This window comes from Hyposmocoma kahamanoa, unplaced genomic scaffold (genome assembly GCF_003589595.1).
Source record: "Hyposmocoma kahamanoa isolate Upper Pololo Valley unplaced genomic scaffold, ASM358959v1 303, whole genome shotgun sequence".
Taxonomy (NCBI): Eukaryota; Metazoa; Arthropoda; class Insecta; order Lepidoptera; family Cosmopterigidae; genus Hyposmocoma; species Hyposmocoma kahamanoa.
This window is the reverse complement of record NW_020653784.1, coordinates 761,247-785,883: the sequence shown is the minus strand read 5'-3', so window position 1 is coordinate 785,883 and position 24,637 is coordinate 761,247. Positions and strand designations below refer to the sequence as shown.

General features: G+C 36.6%; 1 protein-coding gene across 2 annotated transcripts in view; it reads right to left on the bottom strand.

The window, feature by feature from the left end:
• Positions 1-24,637, bottom strand: part of LOC113229327 (lachesin) — a 98,801-nt gene that overhangs the window by 50,937 nt on the left and 23,227 nt on the right. For both annotated transcript variants that reach the window (XM_026462881.1, XM_026462882.1), the window contains exons 2-3: positions 16,620-16,773; positions 13,861-13,967 (exon numbers count right to left, since the gene is read on the bottom strand). In XM_026462881.1, the coding sequence (XP_026318666.1) occupies positions 13,861-13,967; positions 16,620-16,692 (180 nt within the window). In that variant the 5' untranslated portion in view covers positions 16,693-16,773. The remainder of the gene's footprint in view (positions 1-13,860; positions 13,968-16,619; positions 16,774-24,637) is intronic.

Below are 24,637 nucleotides of genomic sequence, written 5' to 3'. Positions count from 1 at the left end.
ATACCACTGGGCGTTTTGGTGAAAAGAATAAGACTTGCTTTCATCTGCAGGCTGTGGTTGAAGTATCTTGCAACAATTAACTTATTCATGAATGCTCGGCCCTAATTATTTATTTTACTTTACAGGCGCTATTATCGCGATACGGCGGGCTCGTAAATACTTGGGCGGAACTCGTTTTAAGGGAATTTTCGGCTTATTAGACGGTTGCTTTTTTGTCAGCCAACGTTAATTGATCTCTGCTGTCAGTTTAAGTGGCTCGCGAACGATTGATGACTTACGGGGGTTTCTATTTTGTTTTTATGCATTTGTTCTGTCCGGGCGAGTCATCTTTGGGCTAGAGTCGATATAGACATACATAGATCTACTTATTTGAAAGCATCATCTTATAGTTCATATTGTTGAGCCAACAATTAGCATGCTAATATTTATTACATTACAATTAAGCTTTAAAGTATATACTGTTTGCATTTATTCTTAACGTAATTATCAGTGTAATTAAATTATATAATTAAAAATAAAAACAATGTAAGTAAAATGTTGTAAAAACAACAACGTTTCTACATACAACGGCTTCGAAATTTAAATGACATACACTCGTGCATAAAAACAATTAGACACAAGCGTTTTGGAATGTAGTGCACTGAAAGAAAAGAATTTGATCTCAAAGACCATGAAAAAGTTAAATAATTCTGACATTATGACAACCCATGTCCATGTGCTCCACCCAAATTAGAGAATTAATTCACGAATCTGTTTTCCTGCCCCGCTGCCAATTAATTCCACGTAAATGGTACCCTTCCCAAACATACACAGTCGGAACACGTTTTATTCTCGTAAAATTAAAAATAAATAAACCCTTAAACGATATAAGAGAAACCTGAGGGGCATTAGGAAATCGATTTAATATAAAGAGCCATATAAAAAGGGGTACATGGGCCGCCGCCGACGCCGGCGTGGCCGACGCGGGCCGAAACCGGCCAAAGCCGTCTGGTGAAGGGACGCAAGGGACCCTAATCAAATATACCTCAGTGGACCCGTGAGATTTACAACTTTGCGATTATGTTTTTTTCTGACCAAGTGATTTTCTATTGCGTCCTGGTTATTGACGGTTTCCTTTTTACCATCTACGGTGAAGTCAACAAGGATTACAATTTTGGCGGCGTATGTTTTTCTGGCTGTATTCATATGTTTGAATAACAAACCATTTTGAAAAATTTTTCAGGGAAGCTGAAAAATGAAAGAAGACATTGTTTTAAAATATTTACGTCCTACTCAAAATAAAATTTTGGTTTTAATGAAGTTTCAGTTTTAAAATTCAATTTAAAACAGGACTTAAATATTTTAAAACACTCGTGAAATACTAAAACATGGTCACCTCAAAAGTTTTTCGAAATGGCGCTTTCGCCCGTTCTACAAAGCTCCGAAGTATACAAACATATCAAATAAATTGTTTGGGCACATGATATGACAGTTTTATTAGAAGCATTATAGAAATGACGATTTAGGGAAATAAGGGTAAGGTAAGAATTGGAAGTTATTTAGATCACATAATCTCATAAAGTAGAAGTTCATCTTTTCCTTCATAAAGGTTAAACCATTTAACTAATTGCAACATCCGCGGCTTCGTTAGTTTTCTTCTAATTGTCTGCATGCCATAGGTTACATATTTTTGTGAATATTCCAATATGGCGTTGGTAATTTGTTAGAAAAGTTGTGTCTAACAACATTCGATTCCATCGTGACAGTTATCGAAATAAAGATTTTTAAAAGTCCATTTAAAAAAATTACGTACATAATTATGTGTCTACCAAGTTATCAAGTTTTATCAAGTAGTACACTTGGTAAAACAATATTATTTCAAGAAATACTTTTTTGCCTTCACGTAGTCCTATTACGCTTCTTTTAAAAAACATATTTGTCCCTAAATTTATCTGCAGTAATGAATAACAATGATGACTAGTGAAAATCTGCAGAATTAAACCAATAGATTGCGTATGTAACTTATAAAAATAAATAAATAACCCACCTACTAGAGAAAGTCGCGCGTGTCATGGACAAACACGTAGAACACCACATATCACACCCAAAGACACGAGAGAAATAAATGTAGACCATACAAATATTTCTTCCGACCTGAGAATCGAGTCCAGGACCTTGGCGTGGCAGTCCAGAATGGTGAACGTTCGACCACGGAAGCTGTTTGTCAAATCCGTTTATAACCTTATGTTGTAAAAAACCATTCCAAAGAAAGCTCGTAATTATTGGTCAAAAGTTAAAGGAAGATTGTGACTTGTTTTTTATAAGGTTTCAAACTTGGCGAGATATTGCACGTGTATCATCGATATGTGTCACCATAACAAACTTGTACAGTTTTTTGTCGGTACGGATTTAAACTTACTACGTATATATACTTATTATATGTAGGCTTATAGGATTCATTAATACATTCACACGTCTCTAACAACTGGGGTGCAGAGTCTCCATTGAGCGAGAGACGACAATGGCGTAAATTAACCTGAACCGCGGTAGCGCTTAATTGTCGAGAGACAAGACGGCGTAATGAGAGCTCCGCCACAGCCCTATGTCTACATTGGATTCAAAGGATTTTAAAATCGGGCGGACAGTAAATAGGGTTTAATGCTTCACTAGTAAGTTATGAGTGTTTAAACAATAAGACAAGAGAGATTATGTCATTAGATAATGTAATTCTAAATTTTTTATGCGATATCCAGTATAGGATGAACAAGCGCCTGATGGTAAGCGACAGTTCTACCCATAACAGTTGCAGCGCCACAGAGGGCTTTAAATCGCAACGTCTGTCGTAAAGTTGACAAGTCCTATATGCCTGTCGAGTAACAGTAAAGATCCTTGTGAAAGAGTTCGTCCAGGGAATTACTGCCACTTTATCTATTTCTGCCGCTAAGCAGTAATATGAGCATTACTGCATTCCGGTTTTGAAAGGTAAGGGTGCAGGCACAAGGGACAGTTCCCCTCAGATCTTTGCGAAGCTCTTTGTGGCACTACAACTGTTAGGGACAGGGGCGTAGCTTACCACCAGACACACGACTCGTTCGTCCCGTCACTTGATATTATAAAAAAAAATTTTCAAGGTTTAAAAACCTTCCTTCACCGAAAAGCTTGTCGTAAATTTCAAATTGAACTTCGCACGTAAGTTCCGAGAGCCCAAAGGTGCTAGGCCGAAATAAGCATCGTTGAAACTAAATTGGTTACAAGAACAATAACGGAAGTTGCTGAAGAAGCGACGCGATAACATTACGAGTTGCGCAACCCGCGTCATTCGCGTCAGCAGCTGTTTGCGTGACTAACCGAGTTTCATGAATACGTTAATTGGCAAGCCTTACTTCTCCAACGGTGTTTTAGAGAGATATTATATTGTCACAGCATTTGTAATGTTAATTTTGACCTGTCGCAGCTTTTAAAGTCTTTTAGACTACATGTGTGAAATAAATTATTTGGTTTGGACAAGTACAGGCATAAAACAAACAAACAAAAAAAATGTTAGATGTATAACGGCATGTAATCTACATGAAGACTGGAAGAGCTCATCGCGTTCATGAATACGTTAATTGGTTCGCTGATTCTGCTGTACCTACCACTGCTATACCCGTGTCATTGCACTGCACTGCACACTGCTCGCATCAAGAAATCAAGGCGTAAACTTTATACAGATCTCTCTTTCACAGCAGACATGTAGCATATTTGTTTGGTTTTCTACAGAATATATTTTGATGAGTGTGCTCATGAGCTCCATCAGCTCATCCCGACCGCCTCTTTTGACCATCGGACATCCAGACGTACGGCGGGATATCATTCTTACTTGGTGGATGGTCTCTTCAGGCGTGCTAAGCGCTTTTCATCATCTTTTATAATGCGCACAGCCCAGGATTGGAATTCCCTGCCTACGACTGTGTTTTCGAGCACATAGATTCCGAGTATGAACAAGAGCAAGTCCATTTATTTAAAAAAAAAATCGCTCTTTACTAGGTTTCCCTTCATAAGCTCTTTCATGGATCCAGCTTTTCCAAACTTTTCGAGACGTCGATCGACCTCCTTATCTTGCCTATTACCCAATGAGACTACTTCACCTAGGTAATGTAACTGGGGCGTAGCTTGGGTTGAGTAGCGAGAGATATTTTTGTGAATTTAAAATGGAATAATCTTCAAAATATACTTTATTGCACTTTTTTACATGCTTTCGGCGGTTATTTCAAGATGCTCTATTCTTTTCTTACTTCATTTTTCAAAACACATTCTAATTACAAAACTATTCATTCAGCCAGTGATTCTACTCATAGAGTAGAGCCTAGACTACAGTAAACATACTCATCAATCTACTAGCTATCTCCATTTAAAATATTGATGAATATGCAAGGACGCTCTAAATTTTTTTGCCACCACTCTCCTGTGCGTGCGTCATCAATTTATTATTATTTTTGTATTTATAAAACAGTATTTAATAAAGCAACTAGTCGACAAAATGATATTTGACTTAATCTATCGTTTGCTAACATATAACCATTTCGTTTGTGATACACAACAACAATTTGTACTATTTCTAAAGTCACCATACTCCATAATTATGTGTGTTACAACTCCTAAACAAACATTTTGTTTAACCAATCGTTAAATATTAAAAAGCGGAGACTTGTTTGTTATTAAGGGTGTTTAATGATGCATTTAAGTTTGAAAGTCCTGAGTGTTTATTTACTAAAATTTTATGGACGTGTTGTAAAGTCTAGATTCCAAGTCACTCACGCTAAAAGTGATCCCAAAATCCCTTTTATGAGGCCTCCGTTAGCCACTTCAATTTGCTAAATTTACTTCCTTTCAAGTTAATGTTTAACAGAAATTATTACAGCAATATAAACGCTCTACCTTTGCTCTTAATTAAACCATTAAAATAAATTGAATTATGAATTAAGCACTTAATTAAAAGCTTTGGCCACAATTGATTTGAATTAATTTTTATCAGTGATACCGGTTAACAAAGTAGTTATTTTTGATAAATCCATGTTAATTTGTGTTCTTTTATCTCTTAGAATAATAACGCACACGCTAAGTGTTCGGGCTTAAGGCAAATTGAAGCGCGCCCAATGGGCCTACACGAGCGGGTGGCTTCAGTGCTCAAGGTCAACTTGCACCGCGAACAGCTCAAGAATTTTAGCTAAAAATGATGAAATGTGCGGTAAATGAGTGTAAAAATACGTCAGACAAATATAGAATAGATACTAACATCACATTCCACAAGGAAGTAACGCGTTTGAACTTGTATTTTTATATAAATATTCACTAAAACCGAAAATTAACCTACTACTAAAACTAGCCTACATGCTACTACAAAAATCAAATATTTTTGCCTCACTTGTGACAGTTCATTTGATATGAAACTATCATTCTATGCGTTATTATTCTAAGTTTTATCTATTATAATAAAATTTTTATTGAATTAACACAGTGAATAGCGACATCTCTCGCCAGGACTGGTAGCTGTAAAGGTACTAACTGGGTGATAAATCTGTAATAGATTTCTCACAGATGGCCCTACGACTAAAAAGTCGCTGAAAGACCAAGTACAAAGACACGACGCAAGCACATAGAGAAATTCGTGAGGTCCTTTGGTTCGTTCCGTGGCTTAGTTGGTATAGCGTCTGGCACGGTATGCAAGAAGGAGTCGGTTCGAATCCGACCGGATCGAAAGAATTTTTTCTGAGTGTTCGATCTTTGTATTAATAATTTATCTATTATAGTTGTCATTGCGTACAGTTTTCCGACGTCAGTGTGTGCGGTTGCTTCACAATGAAGAGGTCCACGGTTCAAACCCTTTTGGCGGTATGTTCCTATATATTTTTTATATATTATACTTGTGAGTGTTTAGTACCTCTCAGTAACGATAAAGGTAAACAGCGGGATGGAACTTGCATATCGAAGAGGTTTCATAACCCTTGAAAAGAGTGTGAAGTTCCTGTACGCACTATGACCTACAGCCTCTGTTTATAAAAGTCTCGTGCTCGGCAGTAGAATATTGATAATATAGGTATATTATAATTATCACTAGTATAACGGACAAACAAATTATCGTGGAGAAATTTCCGTGTCAAAAAGACTTTATCAAAGCCTCCGGAGATACGAAAACCGTCAAACCTCATTGGACTCATGGTAGTGAAATAAGGCTTAAACCGTTTCCTTATAGAAACCCCGTGCTCCGCAATGTAACTTATATGAGTTGGTACAGGGTTAAACATTTTTGCATCCAAAATTATTATTATGTAATTTGTCACTTTATCTCAATATCTTATCACATCTTATCACAAGCGGTATGTGAGAAGAACATCTTATTTTACTAATGTGTTTGTTGGCGCATGTGTGAACCACGAGCACGTTGTGAAAATGTGTCATATTAGACACCATCACATACGTTATTCTGATCCCAATGTAAGTAACTAAAGTACTTGTGTTATGGAAATCGGAAACGGTGACGGTACCACAAGCACCCAGACACGAAGCAATATAGACAAGTTTTTGTTTTCTACATTGACCCGGCCGGGGATCGAACTTATGTGAAATGGTGAAATAATATTTTTCTGAATTCTGGATTAACCTGAAAAATGGTTAAGCGAGTTACGAGTTAGTACTTATGGCGTGGCGTGGCTCCAAAAGGTATATTTGCATTTTTGTTAGAAAAGCACCTTCCTGGCAAGTTTTTTTTTAGAATACCAACTGACGGGACGAGCAAGTCGTGCGTCTCCATAACAGATACAGTGTCATTCAGAGCTTTAAATAGCAAAGATCTTATAGGCACTGCCACTGCGCCAGTCACACTGAGACATAAGTTGATAAGTCCCATGTGCCTGTGATTTCACCAGCACCCTTACCTTTCAGTAAAGCTCACACTACTGCTTGACAGCAGAACTAGGTAAAGCGGCAGTGCTTCTGTGGACGAACTCTTGCACAAGAAGCTTTACTGTTACTAAAATGTTAATATTAATGTTAAAGTATTAAAGCCTAACTGAACTGCAAGAACACCTAGTCGTTTCGTAAGAACAGCAAGCATTTCATGTACTTTCCCTAGATTTAAGTACCGTAAATTATGAAATTTGTTTAATTAAGTACTTTACCTAAATACAAGTATATGATACCAATTAAGTTCTACAATATTTTTTATAGGATCAAAAAAATATTTTCTTCAAATTTAAAGGGGACCACTACTGACTGAGAGGGTACCTCTTTCCAACAAAAAAGAATTATCAAAATCGATTCACAAATAGCCGGGTAATAGCGTAACATACACATAAAAGAAACAGGCACACAAAATAGATAACCTCCTTCTTTTTTAAAGTCGGTTAATAACTTTTGTTTACGATAAATTATTTGAAATGTTTGGAGGAAATTTTAAATTCCTTAATTTCTTTTATGTAAATTGGTACGTGATTGTACATTTTAGTTACCATAACTTGTGGGGGTAGAGAGCTAGAAGGTCGAGGTGGAAAGAAACTATTATATTAGGACGTAGTAGAGTGAGCAATGTAAGTGTAGTGTGAAGGTGAAAAGAAAAGATGGAGACACGGAGTTGGAGGCCTCTGCCCTCGAGTCTTGGTGGTCTAGCAACCAGGTATATTCGTCATCATACATGCTATCATCTGCATTCCAATAAGGATGGAGTTTACATTCAATGACTACCACTCGAGAAGGTTGTTTTCAAATGACGATTAAGGCTTCTTTAAGGAGTTGTCATCCGCTCTAGATGAGAAAAAAGTTTTGACCTAGGCTTATTTATGGAGTACTCAGCCGCTCCAAAGTTGAAGCGCTAAGAGCAGTAGAGCTCGAAGTAAAGAGCGGAAGGACTCGGGGCAAAAATAAAGGCCTAAGAGCGGGAGGGCTCGGGGCAAAAGTAAAGGCCTAAGAGCGGACGGGCTCGGGGCAAAAGTAAAGGCCTAAGAGCGGAGGGCTCGGGGCAAAGTTTAAAAAAAGATATAAAAATGAAGGTGAGATAATATAAACTCACTCGTTTTACTAGATCTAAGGTACAGATACTAAACTACAATCGTTTTTAAGTTTGTTAACAGGCAACAGCCCGAAATGATAATTATCGCTAACCGGTATTTTGTACCCAATTTGAATGGTGTAAGTCAATTAATTAGCGCTGAGTCGTACTTACCGGCGAGTGCGTCATCCCGTGCGGCCACGAGCTCCCTCGAGGCCGATATGTGCCCACCGCGTCGGCACTGACAGTACACTCAACTCAGTTTTTCATATTTAACATATTAAGCTGTCGGTATACCCCATAAATCAAGTAATTTATCAGCTTATTACGCGACCCGCTGTTAGGGCCAATAAATCAGTCCAATGAGACTTGGAAACTTTAGACGTCGTCTTCATTGTTATCGTATTCGTTTCATTGCAATCAAATCATTTAATTGCTTTTCTTTCAGCGTTGTGTTTTACCTGTATGCCAACTGTACTCAATTAGTTAATTATTACATACTGACGTCGCTTGTCACTGAAAATATGTACCTGTTACTTTAGTACCGCTGAATTTCAAGCGAATTAAAAACAAACATTCGTTCGATTATGTTAGCCGCGCCTACAAAACAGCCTAAAAAACAGTCAGCTAGAAGAAAACCTATATTATAATTGATTCACATTAAGAGAGTACAGCTACTAGCAATAAAAGTGTAACTTGTAGTATACATTTTCATTCACACACACATACACAACACTATACGAAATTATTTTTATTTTTTAATTAATTTTTTGTTTTGCATTCGGTATCTTAAATTTTTGTAATTTATATGAAAGTGAGTTACGCACTTTAACCTGTCCAATTCTTTCCAATTCTCCTTTTGTTCGTTAACTTCTGTAATGTTTTATTGAAGAATCGATATCCGAAGCGAGGGACCTGGTTTCCTTTAGTTCAGGTACCAGCCTCTTACAAACATAATGTTAATATCTCTGACTGTGTATGTTATGTTTTGATTCTAATGTAACTATTGTGTTTGTGGAGAAATAGAAAATATTATTATTATTATTGTATCTATTTTAGACTCTCGCCTCTCCCAAGGCCTTAAAGATTAATTTTGAATTTTATTATTATTATGATTATTTACTGTAGTCTCCTTAGTTACTTATCTGATGTGAACCACATTTACGGACTTAAATCAAGTAAATGCAGTATGGCGTGTATCTATGAGTATGCGGTGGGTGTGTAATAAGATACCAAGAAGACAAAATGTGTTAAATTTGAATTACCTAAAGTAAAATCGACTAGTCCAAGCATAGAAATAAACGGAGAAAAGTTAGACTTTGTTAGTAAAGCAGTATTCTTGGGAGTGACCTTAGATAGTAAACTTCAATGGTTTCCACACATATCTTCCTTGGCCAGCAGATTAAGCTCCGCTGCATACGCAGTCCGCAGAATACGTGAGCTTACCGATGTTAGTACTGCTGGACTAGTTTACTTTAGTTACTCCCATAGTATAATGTCCTACGGGATTCTCATGTGGGGTAAAGCGGCAGATATTCAAACCATATTTGTATTGCAAAAACGAGCGATTCGTTCCGTGTACCGTCTAGGCTCTCGGGTTTCTCTCAGAGAAAACTTTAAGGAGACTGGTATCATGACTGTTGTCATCACAGTACATTTACTCAAATATTTTATATGCCCGTAAAAATATACATAATTTCCATTGACTTACAAATAAATGGACGACGGGTCTAATACACAAACTACGAAAAAAATGTCCCAAGTCATCCTATTTAAACGTAGTGACATGTAAAGGAATATGAAAAAGCTAAAACGTTGAATTTCAATTGTAATGTCATCACAGTATTGTCTAATTTTGCTTGCTTCGCTGTCAGTCGAACAAACTAGAACAAACAAGACTAAAGCGTGAATGACGCTCTGTATACGATTTTAACGCCCTATAAGTTCGGACACTTTTTAGCGCGGACCCGACGTCCATATAATTGTAAGTCAATGATAATTTGAATAAGAAAGAAGATATCCATAATATTAACCTTAGAGCTAAATCCAAATTCATGGTACCACGATTTCGTTTAACCAAGGTAAACAACTCTTTTATGGGGAACTGTATACGTTTTTACAATAAAATTCCGGAGCATATATTAAGTTTATCATTTCCTAAGTTTAAAAACTACATTAAAACTATTTTGATCGAACAATCATGTTACAAAATTGAAGACTACGTGTTAGATAAAGATGTATGGAAAGACGACACGACAAATTTAATTCAAAGTGTATTCCATAACATTTACGTTTATTTAAAAAGAGCAATCCCTAGAATTTCTTGCTCGATCTTCTCATGGAGGTCAGCGTAGTGATCGAGCAGTGGCTTAAATGTGACGTTTTCAAGTGTAAATTTATTTTATCTATGGAATAAATAATCTTTCACTTTGACTTTGACTTTGACTTAGATCCACCTTCGTCCTCTTCCATCTGCATGAACTTTCTGACGATTTAAATTTACATCTTTTATTATTACTATTATACAGTGAGAACTCAAATTGACTAATAACAATGGTGACAATTACATTTAGTCTGGTGGTAGGATTTTCGTTTGTTCAGAACCTGCTTTAGTCAGTGGTAGACAAATAGATAGTTTATATTGACTTACGAGCACAAGTTGACAAGAGCACTAATACAAAACAGAAACTAAAATTAACATTTCGAGTTCTTAGGTTTTCGCGATTGTTACACATAGGAAATGAAACTATTTTTCCGGATTTAAATCGCGTATATTTGTTTTTTCAAACAAACCTAATAATTAATAATAAATTAAACTTAATAAAAATTCATTCAATAAAATAATTTGTAAAACTTAATGTAGCGTAAATTGGAATGTTTTCTTTGTAAAATTAAAAATAAGGTATTTAATTAATAACTATTGTAACTATAGTGAAAAAATAGGGTGGTTTGCATTTATATTAGACATAACTGGTTGAAGACTGTACCACCTAAGTCAACCGTGACCATGGGACCTGTAAAGGGCCCGAAACGTCGGTTTGTTTGAAAAAACAAATATACGCGATTTAAATCCGGAAAAATAGTTTCATTTCCTATAAAATTAACATTGAAAACCAAACAAATAACGTAAAAATCATAAAACCATAAAATATAATAACGTAACCAATAAACAAACTAACAAGTTGTGTGTGCTACAGCAAGCTAATAAGGTCATAACGCAGAGTAAATCAGGAAAGCAAAACACATATTTTCAGCTATTCCACGTGACGCGTGGCTGTGCATCAACAGCAACTACTGTATATTGTGCAGTGTAGTTCTATATTAAGGCAGCACTACTGTATTCATGACAAATACATAATACTCAAAAGCCCGTAATGTACTTATGATTGTAGAGATATTAGTTTAGTATCGCAAGTATCAGTAGACGATGGTTACCACCTTCCATCAGGTGAAATGTTGACTGTTTGCCGTTTGACTGAAACAAATGTAGCTGTAATCACACTAACATAACAATTAGTTACAGCCCTAGATATAACAGTCACTCGGAAAATGAAACGAAGTCGCGTACAAATTCCAAGTAAGTCATAAACAAAGACAGTTTTTACGCTAAAAGGCCCAGAAGTAATCTATTTATTCGTAACACGCTCAGTAGAGAGATTATAATGAGTCACATCTCGGAAGCCCGAAGTAGTATTACACTGAAATATTCGGGAATTTGCGGAAGCCCCCCCTAATAACATATGAGTTCATTAGTTGGAGTAGGTAGATATTAAGAAAGTAACAATATTCAATGAGAATTCCAACTTGAGATACAAGTAATGCTGTAAGAAGTTAAAGACTAGGATTGATTTTATTACAACTGATTTCTTTGGCCCATTTGCATTTTAAAGTCTTTTTGCATTTGTGGGAAGCTCTTGGGGATTACTTGGAATCGTTTAGATGAGAATTTTAACATTCGTGGTACTAAAAAGGTTTCTTGAAGTTATCAAATGGGTTTCGACTTTATTTCTTGCATTATTCAACTTTTAAAACTACAAAATGCATTGGGCCAACTCAACACAGTGGAATATAGCTCTAACACTTTCTTCCCGCGCCTTGTTGTTGGACAGGTCCATCTGTGATCATCGTAATTGGAATCGATTTACGATCAAACGCCCGTAAAAAAGATTTATACACATTGTGGACATAAAGTTGCTAAATATAATACAGACTATTTTGCGAATAGGATGAACGAATACGAAGATCATCATCAACATAAAACGAAAAACATATTTGACGAGAAAGGGCGTGGTTTATTTTGTTTGGATTTATAATGAAAAAATCTTATAATTTAATTTGTATCAATAACTGGAGTCTCATTTCTATATCTACTATGAAAACCTCACAATAAGTTACGCTTGACTTTTGAATGTCACCAATTTATATTCAGATAATCTCAGTACAGATATTAAAAAACCGACCTCAAAAGTTCATGGAATTACATTGATTTGCCAAGTTTTAATGAAATCGGTTGCCGGAAAGTGCGCGAAACCCCATTCATCCCCTAGTTTGCTACCCTTACAGGAGAAATATTTTCTTCAAATTTAAATGAAACCACTACTGAGGTACCCTTTTTCCAACAAAAAAAGAATCATCAAAATCGGTTCACAAATGCCGGAGCTATCGCGTAACATACATACAAATAAAACATACGGTCGAATTAAGAACCTCCTCCTATTTTTGAAGTCGGTTAAAAATAGACTAGAATATAATATTGTTTCCATCGCGTAGGCTATATATTTTAATATAGCTTTTGACATAAGAACAATATTATTATAAAGTCAAAGTCGTATTACGCGACGTTGTATGCATTCAGTGAATGAATACTCACAAATCATTCGTAGTTTTAACATTATAATAAACTTACACTATTACTATTACTATTACTTAAAAATAATAATTATTAATAATAAAAAGTTCCTCAAGTATTTCTCAGTGTGTTCTATTACTAACTTAAATTACTTATGTATATTAATTTGTCGAAAATTTTAATTTAGTTTGTCTGTTGTTTTGAGATTGCTGTCGATACTTGTAATTGTTGTGTTTACAATGTAGAACACCCTAGTCATATAAGCTCAAAATGTTTTGTGAACATAATGTTAGTATTGCTAATAAATAAATAAATAAAAAATAAAAAATAAAAATAAAAACTTACTGTAAGCGCATCATGGTACGAAAAGTCAATGTAAGATTAATAAACAATATTATTTTAAGAGGTTATGGCAAGCCCGTGGACTGTCGACTTTAGCATTTATGTCTGCACGAACTAACTTTTCACATAAATCTGTGGTACTAGAACATAATTTGTAATGTCGTTGCAGCCATCTAAACTCTTCTGTTCGTAAATGTCCTGTTCTGGTACAGAACCTTTATAAGGTTTCGTTAAGCCTAAAGTAACTGTTAACGTTAATATTGTCCTTTAGCTTTGTAATTTGAAGATTATATGGCTTTTTTTGTTTTATTTGTATTGGAAAAACTTGATAAGGCTTTTTCACCCTTTATTCTCCAGGGCATCCTTTAATCCGGGATTGGGAAAAAATGAGGTTGAAAATGTTCACTGTAGGCTGACGAGATGTCCCACAACCTTTGGAAGCCTGACGTTATAGTCTCCCAGTCGTTTAAACAAAAATTATGCGCAAGTATTAGCTCCATGAATTGGTGCATTGCGCCTAACAAAAACGATGGCATCGCGTGCAGTGGTGTACAATAATTAGCAAAAAAATAACATAGACAAAAACATATTAAATTATGACGTAACCAAGGTGGTAGTACGTGGCTCTGGTAAGCATATACAGGGAGAATATGAGTTCCACGCGTACCTTGTAGGTGCCAAGGTGTTCAACGACGCAGGGCAGGCTGGCATCGCGGCCTAGCGCCACCGTCACGTTGGGAATCGGTTCGGCGAACCGTGGCTCCTCCGTTAGCACTGAAAACAAAATGTTTCTATAAAGCCGTTTTGAATACCATAAAATCTTCAGTACCTTTGAACAACTGGCGAGCTTTGAGCTAGGTTTAAGATGATTTTGCACTCTTTCTCTACAATACTCTGTTAATTGGTAATAAACATAATTTTGTACCAAGTACATACAGTGAAGTTAGAAAAACAAGGTATTATAATACCTTAAGATCCACATTACTAAAAAATATACAAACTTACGAGGAAAAAAATCCTTGTTTAACAAAATATCAATCTTAAATTGAGCCGTTCTAAAAAGGAAATATTACGGTATTGTTATATACAGTCACTCACTAGACAGCATTTCGATACGAAATGATTATTTCGCTACAAAAATTTTTAACGAAAATCCAAAAAAGAATACAAGGAAAAAATCCTAAACAAAAATACGTTTCGTTCAAAGGAACGAATGACGAAGATTGATATTTTAATCAAGTGCGAAGGTGTGGACGACAGTGACGTAACTATGAGCGGCTCCGTCAAGATTGAAATGTCGTAACCCCAAAAAACCTTTAATATTCATAAATATGTGGATAAATTTTGAATAGGCAGAAAAAGTTTTGTAAACCGTTCCTTTTAGTTTATGTCCCCAATAATCCTACTATGTCCGGGTAACGGCCTCTGGTACCCGTAGTTTGGTGAATATTCATCAATAATTTCTCTCAAGTCCCCGAGTATAGCCGGTCTCGGAAACCGGTATAATTTTCAATTCGGTTTCGCTCGTAGTACACATGAACGCACTTTAACCGGTAGCAGTACTTAAAGTACCTTTAACCTTTACTACCCGGATGAACATTTCTATTTACTTTGCAGTGTGTTGCGCGGCTTGCTCTGAGTTTAACTGTTCTATTATGGTTTTGTTAAACCTTCACGACTTAGTTTTGCTTCGAACTTGTAGTAAACTAAATTTTTATTAACCATTTACTTGTAAACCGTTATTTGTGGACCATGGCCACTAGGGCTTGCTAAGTGATTAAAATGATGTTCCCTTTGAGTAAGGCTTAATTAGTTTGCGTTAGCGAAGGCCGTTGTTGTATTTCTGTTTGTTATGACTACAATAAAGAGGTAAGTACATTGAAAAGTGTATTAAGTAATAAGTTAACACAGTTCCCTATTAGTTATGTCATTCTTGTTCATAACATTATACAACCTCACATAAAATCTCATACCTTCGTTTCGTAAAAAAAACACCATTTTAAATAGTACTCAAGAACATTAATTCTTCTTCGTTTTGTTACTATTTTGCTGATTTTGAAATTAGATAATGTTATTACAAAAATTTAAGTTTCAATCCAATAACTCTCTTTAAGATGTTCACAACGGCTTCTATGAACAAAAGGAAAATGTTAAGATGCAAAACATTCTCGACGGCAACAAAGCGGCTCTTCACGTTTATCGAAGTTTACCGCTTAAAGCTAATAATAGCGAAAAAACGTTCCTAGTCAAGCGAAAGATAATAAATTTCCTTTCAAACGAGATGTTTGTGAAGCTCTGCGAGATATTATCTCCGCGTAGAGCGTTCCGACGAATACTGATTACTTTAGAATTTCCACGAGTGAAAATACCCTCGTTATTCTTACATGAATTAGCTGTTTACTTAAGATTTTCATATTTTTCTGATTCCTACGTGTTTATTCACTTTGAGTCATCTATTTCTTTTCAATAAAAATCTTTTGTGCATATAATGCTAATATATTAAATACAACTTCGTTTATTATTCTGACTTTTATTGTATATTTTTCGTCAAAATTGCGAGGGTCGAAGTATCAACCCGTGTCTTTCTTAAGTGGGAACAAAGCAACAAAAGAGTTTGCTTCCGTCTACGGAGATAGAGTAAACTAATTAACCTGCGCCATTGTCTCGCGCCGACTGACTTTTCCACTTTGGAACTGTGTCTCAAGTCGCATTGATTGACACCGCAACTAATTTTCTACCGGAGAGACTAGACCCATGCTGGATATGAACTCTAGATTTAATTGGCTAACTTCCCAATTCTCCAAAATGTTGTCTTCATTGCCCGCGCACTTTAAGCCGCGTTTTATTTGAAAACTTCTCATGTAATTGTGTAAACTTAGTGAGCCTATTAACAGTTCCATTTGTGATGTTCATCACCTTAAAAGTTTGAAAAAGATATCGGTTTGATGCTGCTTTGTTACGGTTATTGCGTTCGGGATAAGCCATTCAGTGTTAATGGAAATTTTATGTGCTCCGCCTTGTTGCCCGCCAGGTTCCGCATTTAAACATTCCGCAGTCCTGATATTATTCATTTGCAAAGGGATCTACATTCAGAGGCTGTATCCGCGTGGTTCAAATTAAGATAAGTTACTTAAACCTAAGTTGGTAAACTTTGGCTGCGGGGCCGGTTCCGGTGGAACTTGGCTAAATTTTGTATTATTCCCATGAGAGCTTAAAGGGAAGTTTAAAGTTCCCAGGATTTAACAGATTTAGTGGTAAATGTAATCAGATAGCTTTGTTCTCACACAGTTCATTTAGCGCTATCAACATTGAGGCGAAGTTTCCACTTCTTCTAGTCTTGTTTGCTTGTTATTGAATAAATGTGAAACACGGTATTTGTTGATTTCCACTGTTGCATGGTGTACATTTTACAATTACATTAATTACCTTGGCAAATGATAGTGATGATCTGTACGACGCTGATCGCGAAGCTCTTGCAGGGCCCCCGTCGCCAGATCATCGCGCTCAGTCTCGCATTTTACGTCTCGCCTCAATCTGTCTGTCTCTTGCAAATGAACAGTAGCTTCTCATCACTGGGCATCTGGAATGTAAAAATGGCTTTAGGCAAAATTGAATTAACTTGTTGTCGTTAATTTAAACATATCCGCAAACATTTTCTCAGACGGACTATTCGTCTTTATCACTTGATGATTTTTATAATTTACATTGAAATAGCAATGCTGATGCAACAGTATCTTTTGGAGTGTTTTTATATAGATTTTCATTGTTTCGCTTGGGTATGTTATCCTTTTTCAGAATCCGAACTTGTCACAGCTCTTCCATGTCAACATATAAATGAAGTTAAAATAAAGTACTGAAAGCAGCTATCGACGATCTGCCTCATCATACATCAAGTATGGTACACAAACAGTGATTTTATCACTGTGGGACGTGTTCGTGTCGTTCATCAAATTGATGATAAACGGGTGACATGCGAGCGCCGATAAATCACTACTTCTCGTATTTAGTTACTTTTTCATATTGTTAATAAACGAAATTATCGATTTTGTGCTTATTTAACTTTGTTCATACATCCTATTAATCGAAAGTTAGAAAAGGTTTTAAATATCACGACGTTGGTTTTTATCTCGTCTCTATGTTGGGGTATAGAATGTTTTGCGTTATTTTCGTTACTATATGGCTTAAAGTTCCAAATTAAACTGATCCAATGGTAATCCTTCAGCGGTTTAGTCGACTGTACAATGGACGGAAAAACTCTGTCAACTCTGTCACGGGATAAGCTACACCTGTATGTTGATATTAAAATTTTAATACAGTTTTTATTGATTTCTAACTAAAATATTCTTCCATCGATCAGTTGGAACAGTTTCAAGGGCTATGTATAGGATTTAGATTTTGTGTGAAAAAAGTAAAGCTGTAGAAGCGTATTTGTACAGATTTCCAGGTTCCCAATCTGTGTTATACAAGTCCGTTTAAATTGCTAAACTTAATAAGTAACTATTAACATTTCTCTCATTTCTGTCTTTGTGCTATATTCACATACAGAAGAAAAAATAAGTTCAGTCTTATGACTAATACTATTAGTTTGTTAAAATTTGACAAACTAATAGTAGGCTGGATTCGAACCAGCGGATCTGACGAATTTTTCTATGTGTTTGTTGCAGTAGCTGTTAAGTTTTTGCCCTAACGCCATCTGTGGGACATCTAGTTTTGTGGATTAGTTGGTATAGCATGTGGTATGGTTTGCTAAGAGACCCTGGTTTGAATCCAGCCGGATCAAAGGATATTTTGTGTGTGACTCCACACAGTTCGATATTTGCATTAATAATTGTAACAAACTAGTGAAGTAATTTCACTTACTTACTATGATTATTGTTTGTTATTCCCAACCGGCATTGGGAAGAAAAAAAAAAGAAGGCAATGTTTAAAGACAAAGACGACGTTAACAAAGCATGGTCTAAAGTCTTCAGCGATGGATTCTAGAGATTTATGCTCAGTTGGAGCTGGTTTGTGTATATGCCTATAAATACATAATATGTGCGCTATTTGCGGCAAGCTTTCAGAAGGCTGTTCCTGTTTCTTAAAATAGAAGTTTACAGAATGTCTTACAGGTATATTATGAGAACGCAAATTTTATTTTTTATTTTTTGTCGAATCGTTTGTATGTCGTGTCGTATCGTGTAAACATGTGCGCAACCCGATCGCGATGCTACCCAGCGCTGCTGTCAATATTAGTTCAATATTAGCTCGTAACTTATGGATTTCTAATGCTATGTCTATATGGTGCCGCGCTGGGTTATATGCCTCGATAGATTCCCTGCAAAGCTGAAGTGCAAGGGATTATTCATCTGAACTTTATTGTGTTGTGTTAGAGTCGTACGGTTTATTTTTAAGGATACTGTTCCTAAGGATACTGGTACCGCAGTAATAAGGTTAAATAAACAAATAAAGTTACGATTTAAGTGAAATCTATTCGCCCAGAATTCGAAGTTCATCGTGTTATCGGCGGCCATTTTTACCAATATTTTGTATTGAGCCCGTAGTTTTCTGAATAAAAATATAATCCGAATTCCCGCTTGATGATGATGATGATGCCTTATCAAGGACGGGTGAGTATTTTAATTTTATTTTATTATAAATATTTAGTGATAATATTTTTAGGAAATGAAACCTTTTTTCCGTATTTAAATCGCGTATATTTGTTTTTTCAAACAAACCGATATACGCGATTTAAATCCGGAAAAATAGTTTCATTTCCTATGTGTAACAATCGCGAAAACCTAAGAACTCGATTATATTTTTATTAAAAAAACCGTCGTCAAAAGTTTGCGTATCGGCTTTTGGAATTACATCTCTAATATTTACCAAGTTTTATTGGAATCGGGTAACGTAAAGAGCGCGAAACGTAACATAGACTCAAAAAGGTCGAATTGACATCTTCCTTCTTTTTTGAAGTGGATTAATCAAATTATATTATATATTTATCAATTAATAAATCGAGTTGTGCACACCGGTTCGTTACACCATAAATGGTGAGTCATACGCACTACAGTCTTTTGATAATACGTGGAAAACTTTACGCAAATCGGTGGGAATTGAGTAATTTTTTTTAATAATACCAAGTGACGGAACGAACGAGTCGTGCGCCTGGCGGTAAGCGACACGCCTATCCATGGCAGTTGCAATGCCTTTAAACCGCAAAGATCTGAGGAGCATTGCGTCCGTCACCCTGCGACATAAGTTGATAAGTCCCATGTGCATGTAATTTCACCAGAACCGCCGCAGTGATGCTGACATTACTTCTTGGCGACAGAAATAGGTAAGATGGCCGTACTTCCGTAGACGAACTCTTTCACAAGAAGCTCTACTGCTACAAAAATATGGGCGCCTCATCTCTGATGTGATTATTTTATTGAATGTGAAGGGTTATTATTTATGACATATATAAACACAATCGAGTGATCACTACTAGAAAATAAATGTTAAGGCAAATAGATGGCATGATTGGTCTTCTTTCACAAACGGAACGATATCGAGATTCGTTAAATAGCCTCAAACGAGTGATCTGAGGACGGACGGCCTCGTGCCACACAAAGGTTTTGACGTTTGGTGCAAATATAGGAGTTTGGCGGTGGTTATCTAAAGGCCGTATATGCAAGAAATGTATGATTTTATCTATAATAAAAAAGAAGTACGAAAAGGCTATCAAGTTACGATTAGCCAAGACGCCAGGGCCGTATCTAATAATATTATGAGTATACGGTAAGTTCTCACCTTTACAATAAGAGCGTTTGCAAACTAAGTCCGATACGTATCAGTTCCGAATTCGAGAAATTTCGGTCCGAAATGTCACAGAGATCATTTTATCTCTAGGTGTAAAAGCGAAATTCGTAGTTTCTCGGATTCGAAAAGGACTTAGTGCACAAGCGACATCCGAAGTGGGTCCGAGTTTTCTAGATACGTATAATCTCTCACTTAGTATCATAAAAAAAACCATAAGTTTTTCAGTGAAGGAACCATAGTGGAACCTGCACGTGTGAAGTCCGCATCGGGCCACCGTGGTGGACCCCCGCGTGAGGAAAGACCCGTGCATAGCAGTGGGATGTATGAATAGGTTGATGATGTTTCTTGTGTATGCCTGAGAGTGTTAATTATCTGGCAGACAGAATCGAATAAGAAGAAGAAGTCAGGGAATGTGTCGAGTTCAATTTAACTAAAATAATTGTTACATTAAATGCATATAGGATAATAATAATAACGCACACACTCAACATAGCCCAGGGTCCCCCTACTAGCACTAGGGGGACCTTGTCTCGCGGGTGCCATGGACACATATATAGACAACCACAAATTATACCCAAACTCACGAGAGAAATAAATGTAGGCTATACAAATATCTATTCTGGCCCAGGAATCGAATCAGAGACCTCTGCGTGACAGGCATGATAACCGTTCAGCCACGGAGGCGGTTATGCAAATAGAATGAAAATGAATTACCACAGTTATTACCGCTTATGAATGTATCATACATTAGAAGCACCCGCTCGTGGCCGGAGGCGTCGCCCCGACTGAACACGGAATTCGCCTTCGCTTCGTGCCCAGAAACTTGATTTATCCCACGATCAAATTCAATTGTGTCCAACGAGAAATTGACTAAAAATTCCACTGTCGACGCGCCACCACCATCCCATTACGTTTTTATGAATTTGAATTTTTCAAACTCGCAGTCACGTTTGCTGCCACAAATATCGGGGCTTTTTTTGTGTGCGGTGTGTAAACGGTGAGATAGCTGGGCATACAATTGAAGGCCATTCATTTCGTTTGGAAAAATACTGTTGCAAAATATTTTATTGAGTGCCATTTTATTCTTCGTCGAGCAATAAAATGGAAGTCAAATAATGCTGTACTAAAAATGCAACGTTTGGCAGAGACGGGTTTTATGATGCTCTATGAATTGCGGAATCGCTGCACGCGTCGTTAAACGCGACGAGTGTTAATAAAACGTATGAAAAGAAAATGTCATTTTACCTCTCACCGATTGAAAAATTCGGCGTCAGACGTGATGAAAAGGTAATGAATTCCAGGTCGATAACGATGATATCTAGATCGACGTTATTATTAAAATAGCTTGACTTTGCCTGAGAACTATTGTTTTGTTATTCATTTGTATTTCCTTTTATATTGTATAGCATCCTTACTTTTTTTTATAATAATAACGCACACACTCAACATAGCCCCGCACTAGGGAAACCCTGTGTCGCGGGTGCCATGGACACACATAGACAACCACAAATTACACCCAAACTCACGAGAGAAATAAGTGTAGGTCATACAAATATTTCGCCCGGCCCGGGAATCGAACCTGGGACCACTGCGTGGCAGTCCGGCATGGTAACCGTTCGGCCACTGAGGCAGTTGAAACTCATTACTCATTTCTGCCAAGCACTAATGTGGGCACTATTACGTTCCGGTTTTGAAGGGTAAGGGTGCTGGTGAAATCACAGGAATATGAGACTAGTCAACTTATGTCTCAGAGTGACAGGCACAGTGGCAGTGTCCCTCGAATCTTCGCGGTTTAAAGCTCTGAGTGGCACTGCAACTGGTATGGACAGGCGTGTCGATTAGCACCAGGCGTTCATGAATTCAGAGGAGTTTTCTCACCTTGAAATGTAAAGAAAATATTGAATATTGCGTTTAAATAAATTAAATCCAAGATCTTTCGAGAAATCGCTATTTTGGTTATTGAGCGTTAGAACACATGTTCGCAATTCCGAAAAATTCAGAGGTGCAAGCCCGGATTCGGATCCACATCTCTCTGGTTGAGAGGCTACCGTCTCGAACATTAGTGGTAAAACCATTGGGCAACCACAGCTGTTAAACAATGCCTATAATAAGTACATTATCATATCAAATATAATTTTGTAATAGGTATTTAGTAAAGTTTAAAAATTGACAATTTTTTTTCTTAAAAAAGACTTTTCGGAATTAGTCACTTTATTACTGAGGGTGTAATGTAAAAATGAATGCTAAAAAACGTTATCTTAAAACTGTTAATACACAAATTTTTCGCGTTGAACGGAAACAAAGGTGCGATAAATATTCGTCCGCGCGACGCGACACAAAGCGGAGTTATCCATAAATATTGTGACACGGCCGAACCGCGAGCGGTTGACTGCGGACGCTGTTTGTGCAGCGTATGTGCCCACCTCCTCTGTACAACAACCGATGGAATATTCAATATAAGTAGAATCGGTTACATTGGCAGCCATGTTTTAATTATTTATCCGTTATACAAGACAGTACTCGAAAAGTTCTGAAGTATTTTAAAGTTTTCAAATAAGTTAACTTTATCATTATTCCAAGAGTCAATAATAATCTTTTAAAATCATGCCAATAACCTGGTCTCAAAATGCCTGGTCCAATTAGCGAATTCCTTGTTCCATGAGTACCAAAGCCTCGAAATTCACTCCACAATACCCAGACCAGAACCAATTTAGAAAAGTAAGAGCACAGAACGGGATCCAAAAAAATAACAGAAAAAATGGATTAGGTTTTTATGTGTCTTACAAAAACAATTTTAAGCAAACCAGAAAGAACCTGATTATAAATTTGCTAAACAAAACATGGATTCCAAAACTTTAACATTAAAGTTAAAGGTAAGAAGAAGGTACACCTGATGATCTTACAGAATAAACTTTAGTAATTTCATAAAAAAACCTAAACAAATTTTAGATTATTCTCAATTATCCACGCCGTTTTCACCGTGTTTTAATCTCCCGACGCTAACAAAATAAACAGCGATGGCCGGCAGCGATACCACAACACAATTCCCTCGAAACCCTCGGAGCCAATATTTTGACAAATTTTTAAACTCAACATCCATTGTTGCAGGAGAGTATCTTCAAGTTCCGAGTAATAGAATTGTAGATTGAAAAGCAATAGAGAGTCGTCTGTCGGCCTGTAATTCATCTTTCCCCGAGGGTCGCTTCGATGTCTTTTCGGACTTCCTCACTGGAGATCACTTTGCTCAAAACATTACTTACTGTTTTTGTTATGCTCGTTTCTTTCTCATCATGTTTCAGTGGTTTGTTTGCGTTTATTTTATTCCGCGGCGTTTTCTTTTTGTTGGATCAAGTTCTTAATTTGAAATTTAAAAAATGTCATTGTCAACATCAATACGTTGACGGCTAGGCCGGTCGCCGCAAACGGCGCGCTGTTTGCTGACATAAATTTCGTTTTGACAACTGACCACAAGCGTGCTGTGGGTGACATGGTAAATTCGCATTCGATTTTTCTACACTTTATTTGAGACATTATTTTAACAAGTTTTAATTAAAAAGGTCGTCACAGTCATTAAGGTGATATCAGCGTCGCCGATGACATGGTTACCGTTTATATCAAACTGCCTCTGAAGTGGAAACAAAAACTACCTGAAAGTTACCGATGTAAGGTTATCCGCCCATATATTGAAGTATCTTCGCAAGATTCGATTTTGGTTTTGAAGATATGAATAGTACCTCTTTTCTTAGAAATTTATTTTGGTCGTGACGGATAACAGGCCATGTACTGAAGCTTCGATTCAGTTCTTAAAGCAATTAATCTTCGTGCGGGTCGTCGCGAATGGCTGGAGCAGCGAGCGCTTAATGCCTCAGTTTTATTTCAACGATGATAAAGTGGAAAGTAATTTTCGTTGCAATTTCTCAGGTATACTTGAAATTTATAGAGAGAAGAATGGAGTGCCAAGTGATGTAAAGAGATAAATTGGAAAAGTCTACTTCTGCGAAACCGCAGGTTCTTTCCGTAAATGTTTCTTGCGAAAACATGCGAAATGGAAGAAATTGTAATTTTAGTATTGTTCCATACTAAATACGCGTAGAGGTTAAAATAAAAAACAATAACTTTAAAAATCAACCATTTGAAGTTTGCAATAACCAAAACACAAAATGAATGAACATTTAAGGTCAATCTAATAAAAGACACTGGTAAAAGTGTTTCCCGACAAGACATTGCATTGGTAAATAAGTGAATTATGGACTAAGCTGACAATCGAGAGATCGGACTAGCCAAGAATGCTACAGCAATAAAATACCAATAACAGCGTCGCAGAGCGATCGCGGAGAATGCCAGCAGATATTGAATTTGAGACTCGCCGGCAGCCAGACAAATTGCCATCTCCGATCTACGGGGACATCTTTTAAGAGAGAATTAGGTGCTGAAAAGTGCTTTTAAGGCTTTTGAACAGTTATGAAGGGAGTTTTAATCCCAATTTTTGCTGCAATATTTGGGGAATCACGGAGCAACAACGACTAGAGCTAATTGAGATAATTTTCTTTGCAGACAATCTTGCCAGTATTTAAGCCCAAAAAGTAGGGCAGATTGACAATACCGAGATGTCGAGTTGGTTTATTTTTGTCCCTTTTCTTAACGTTATCGTTAAAAACACG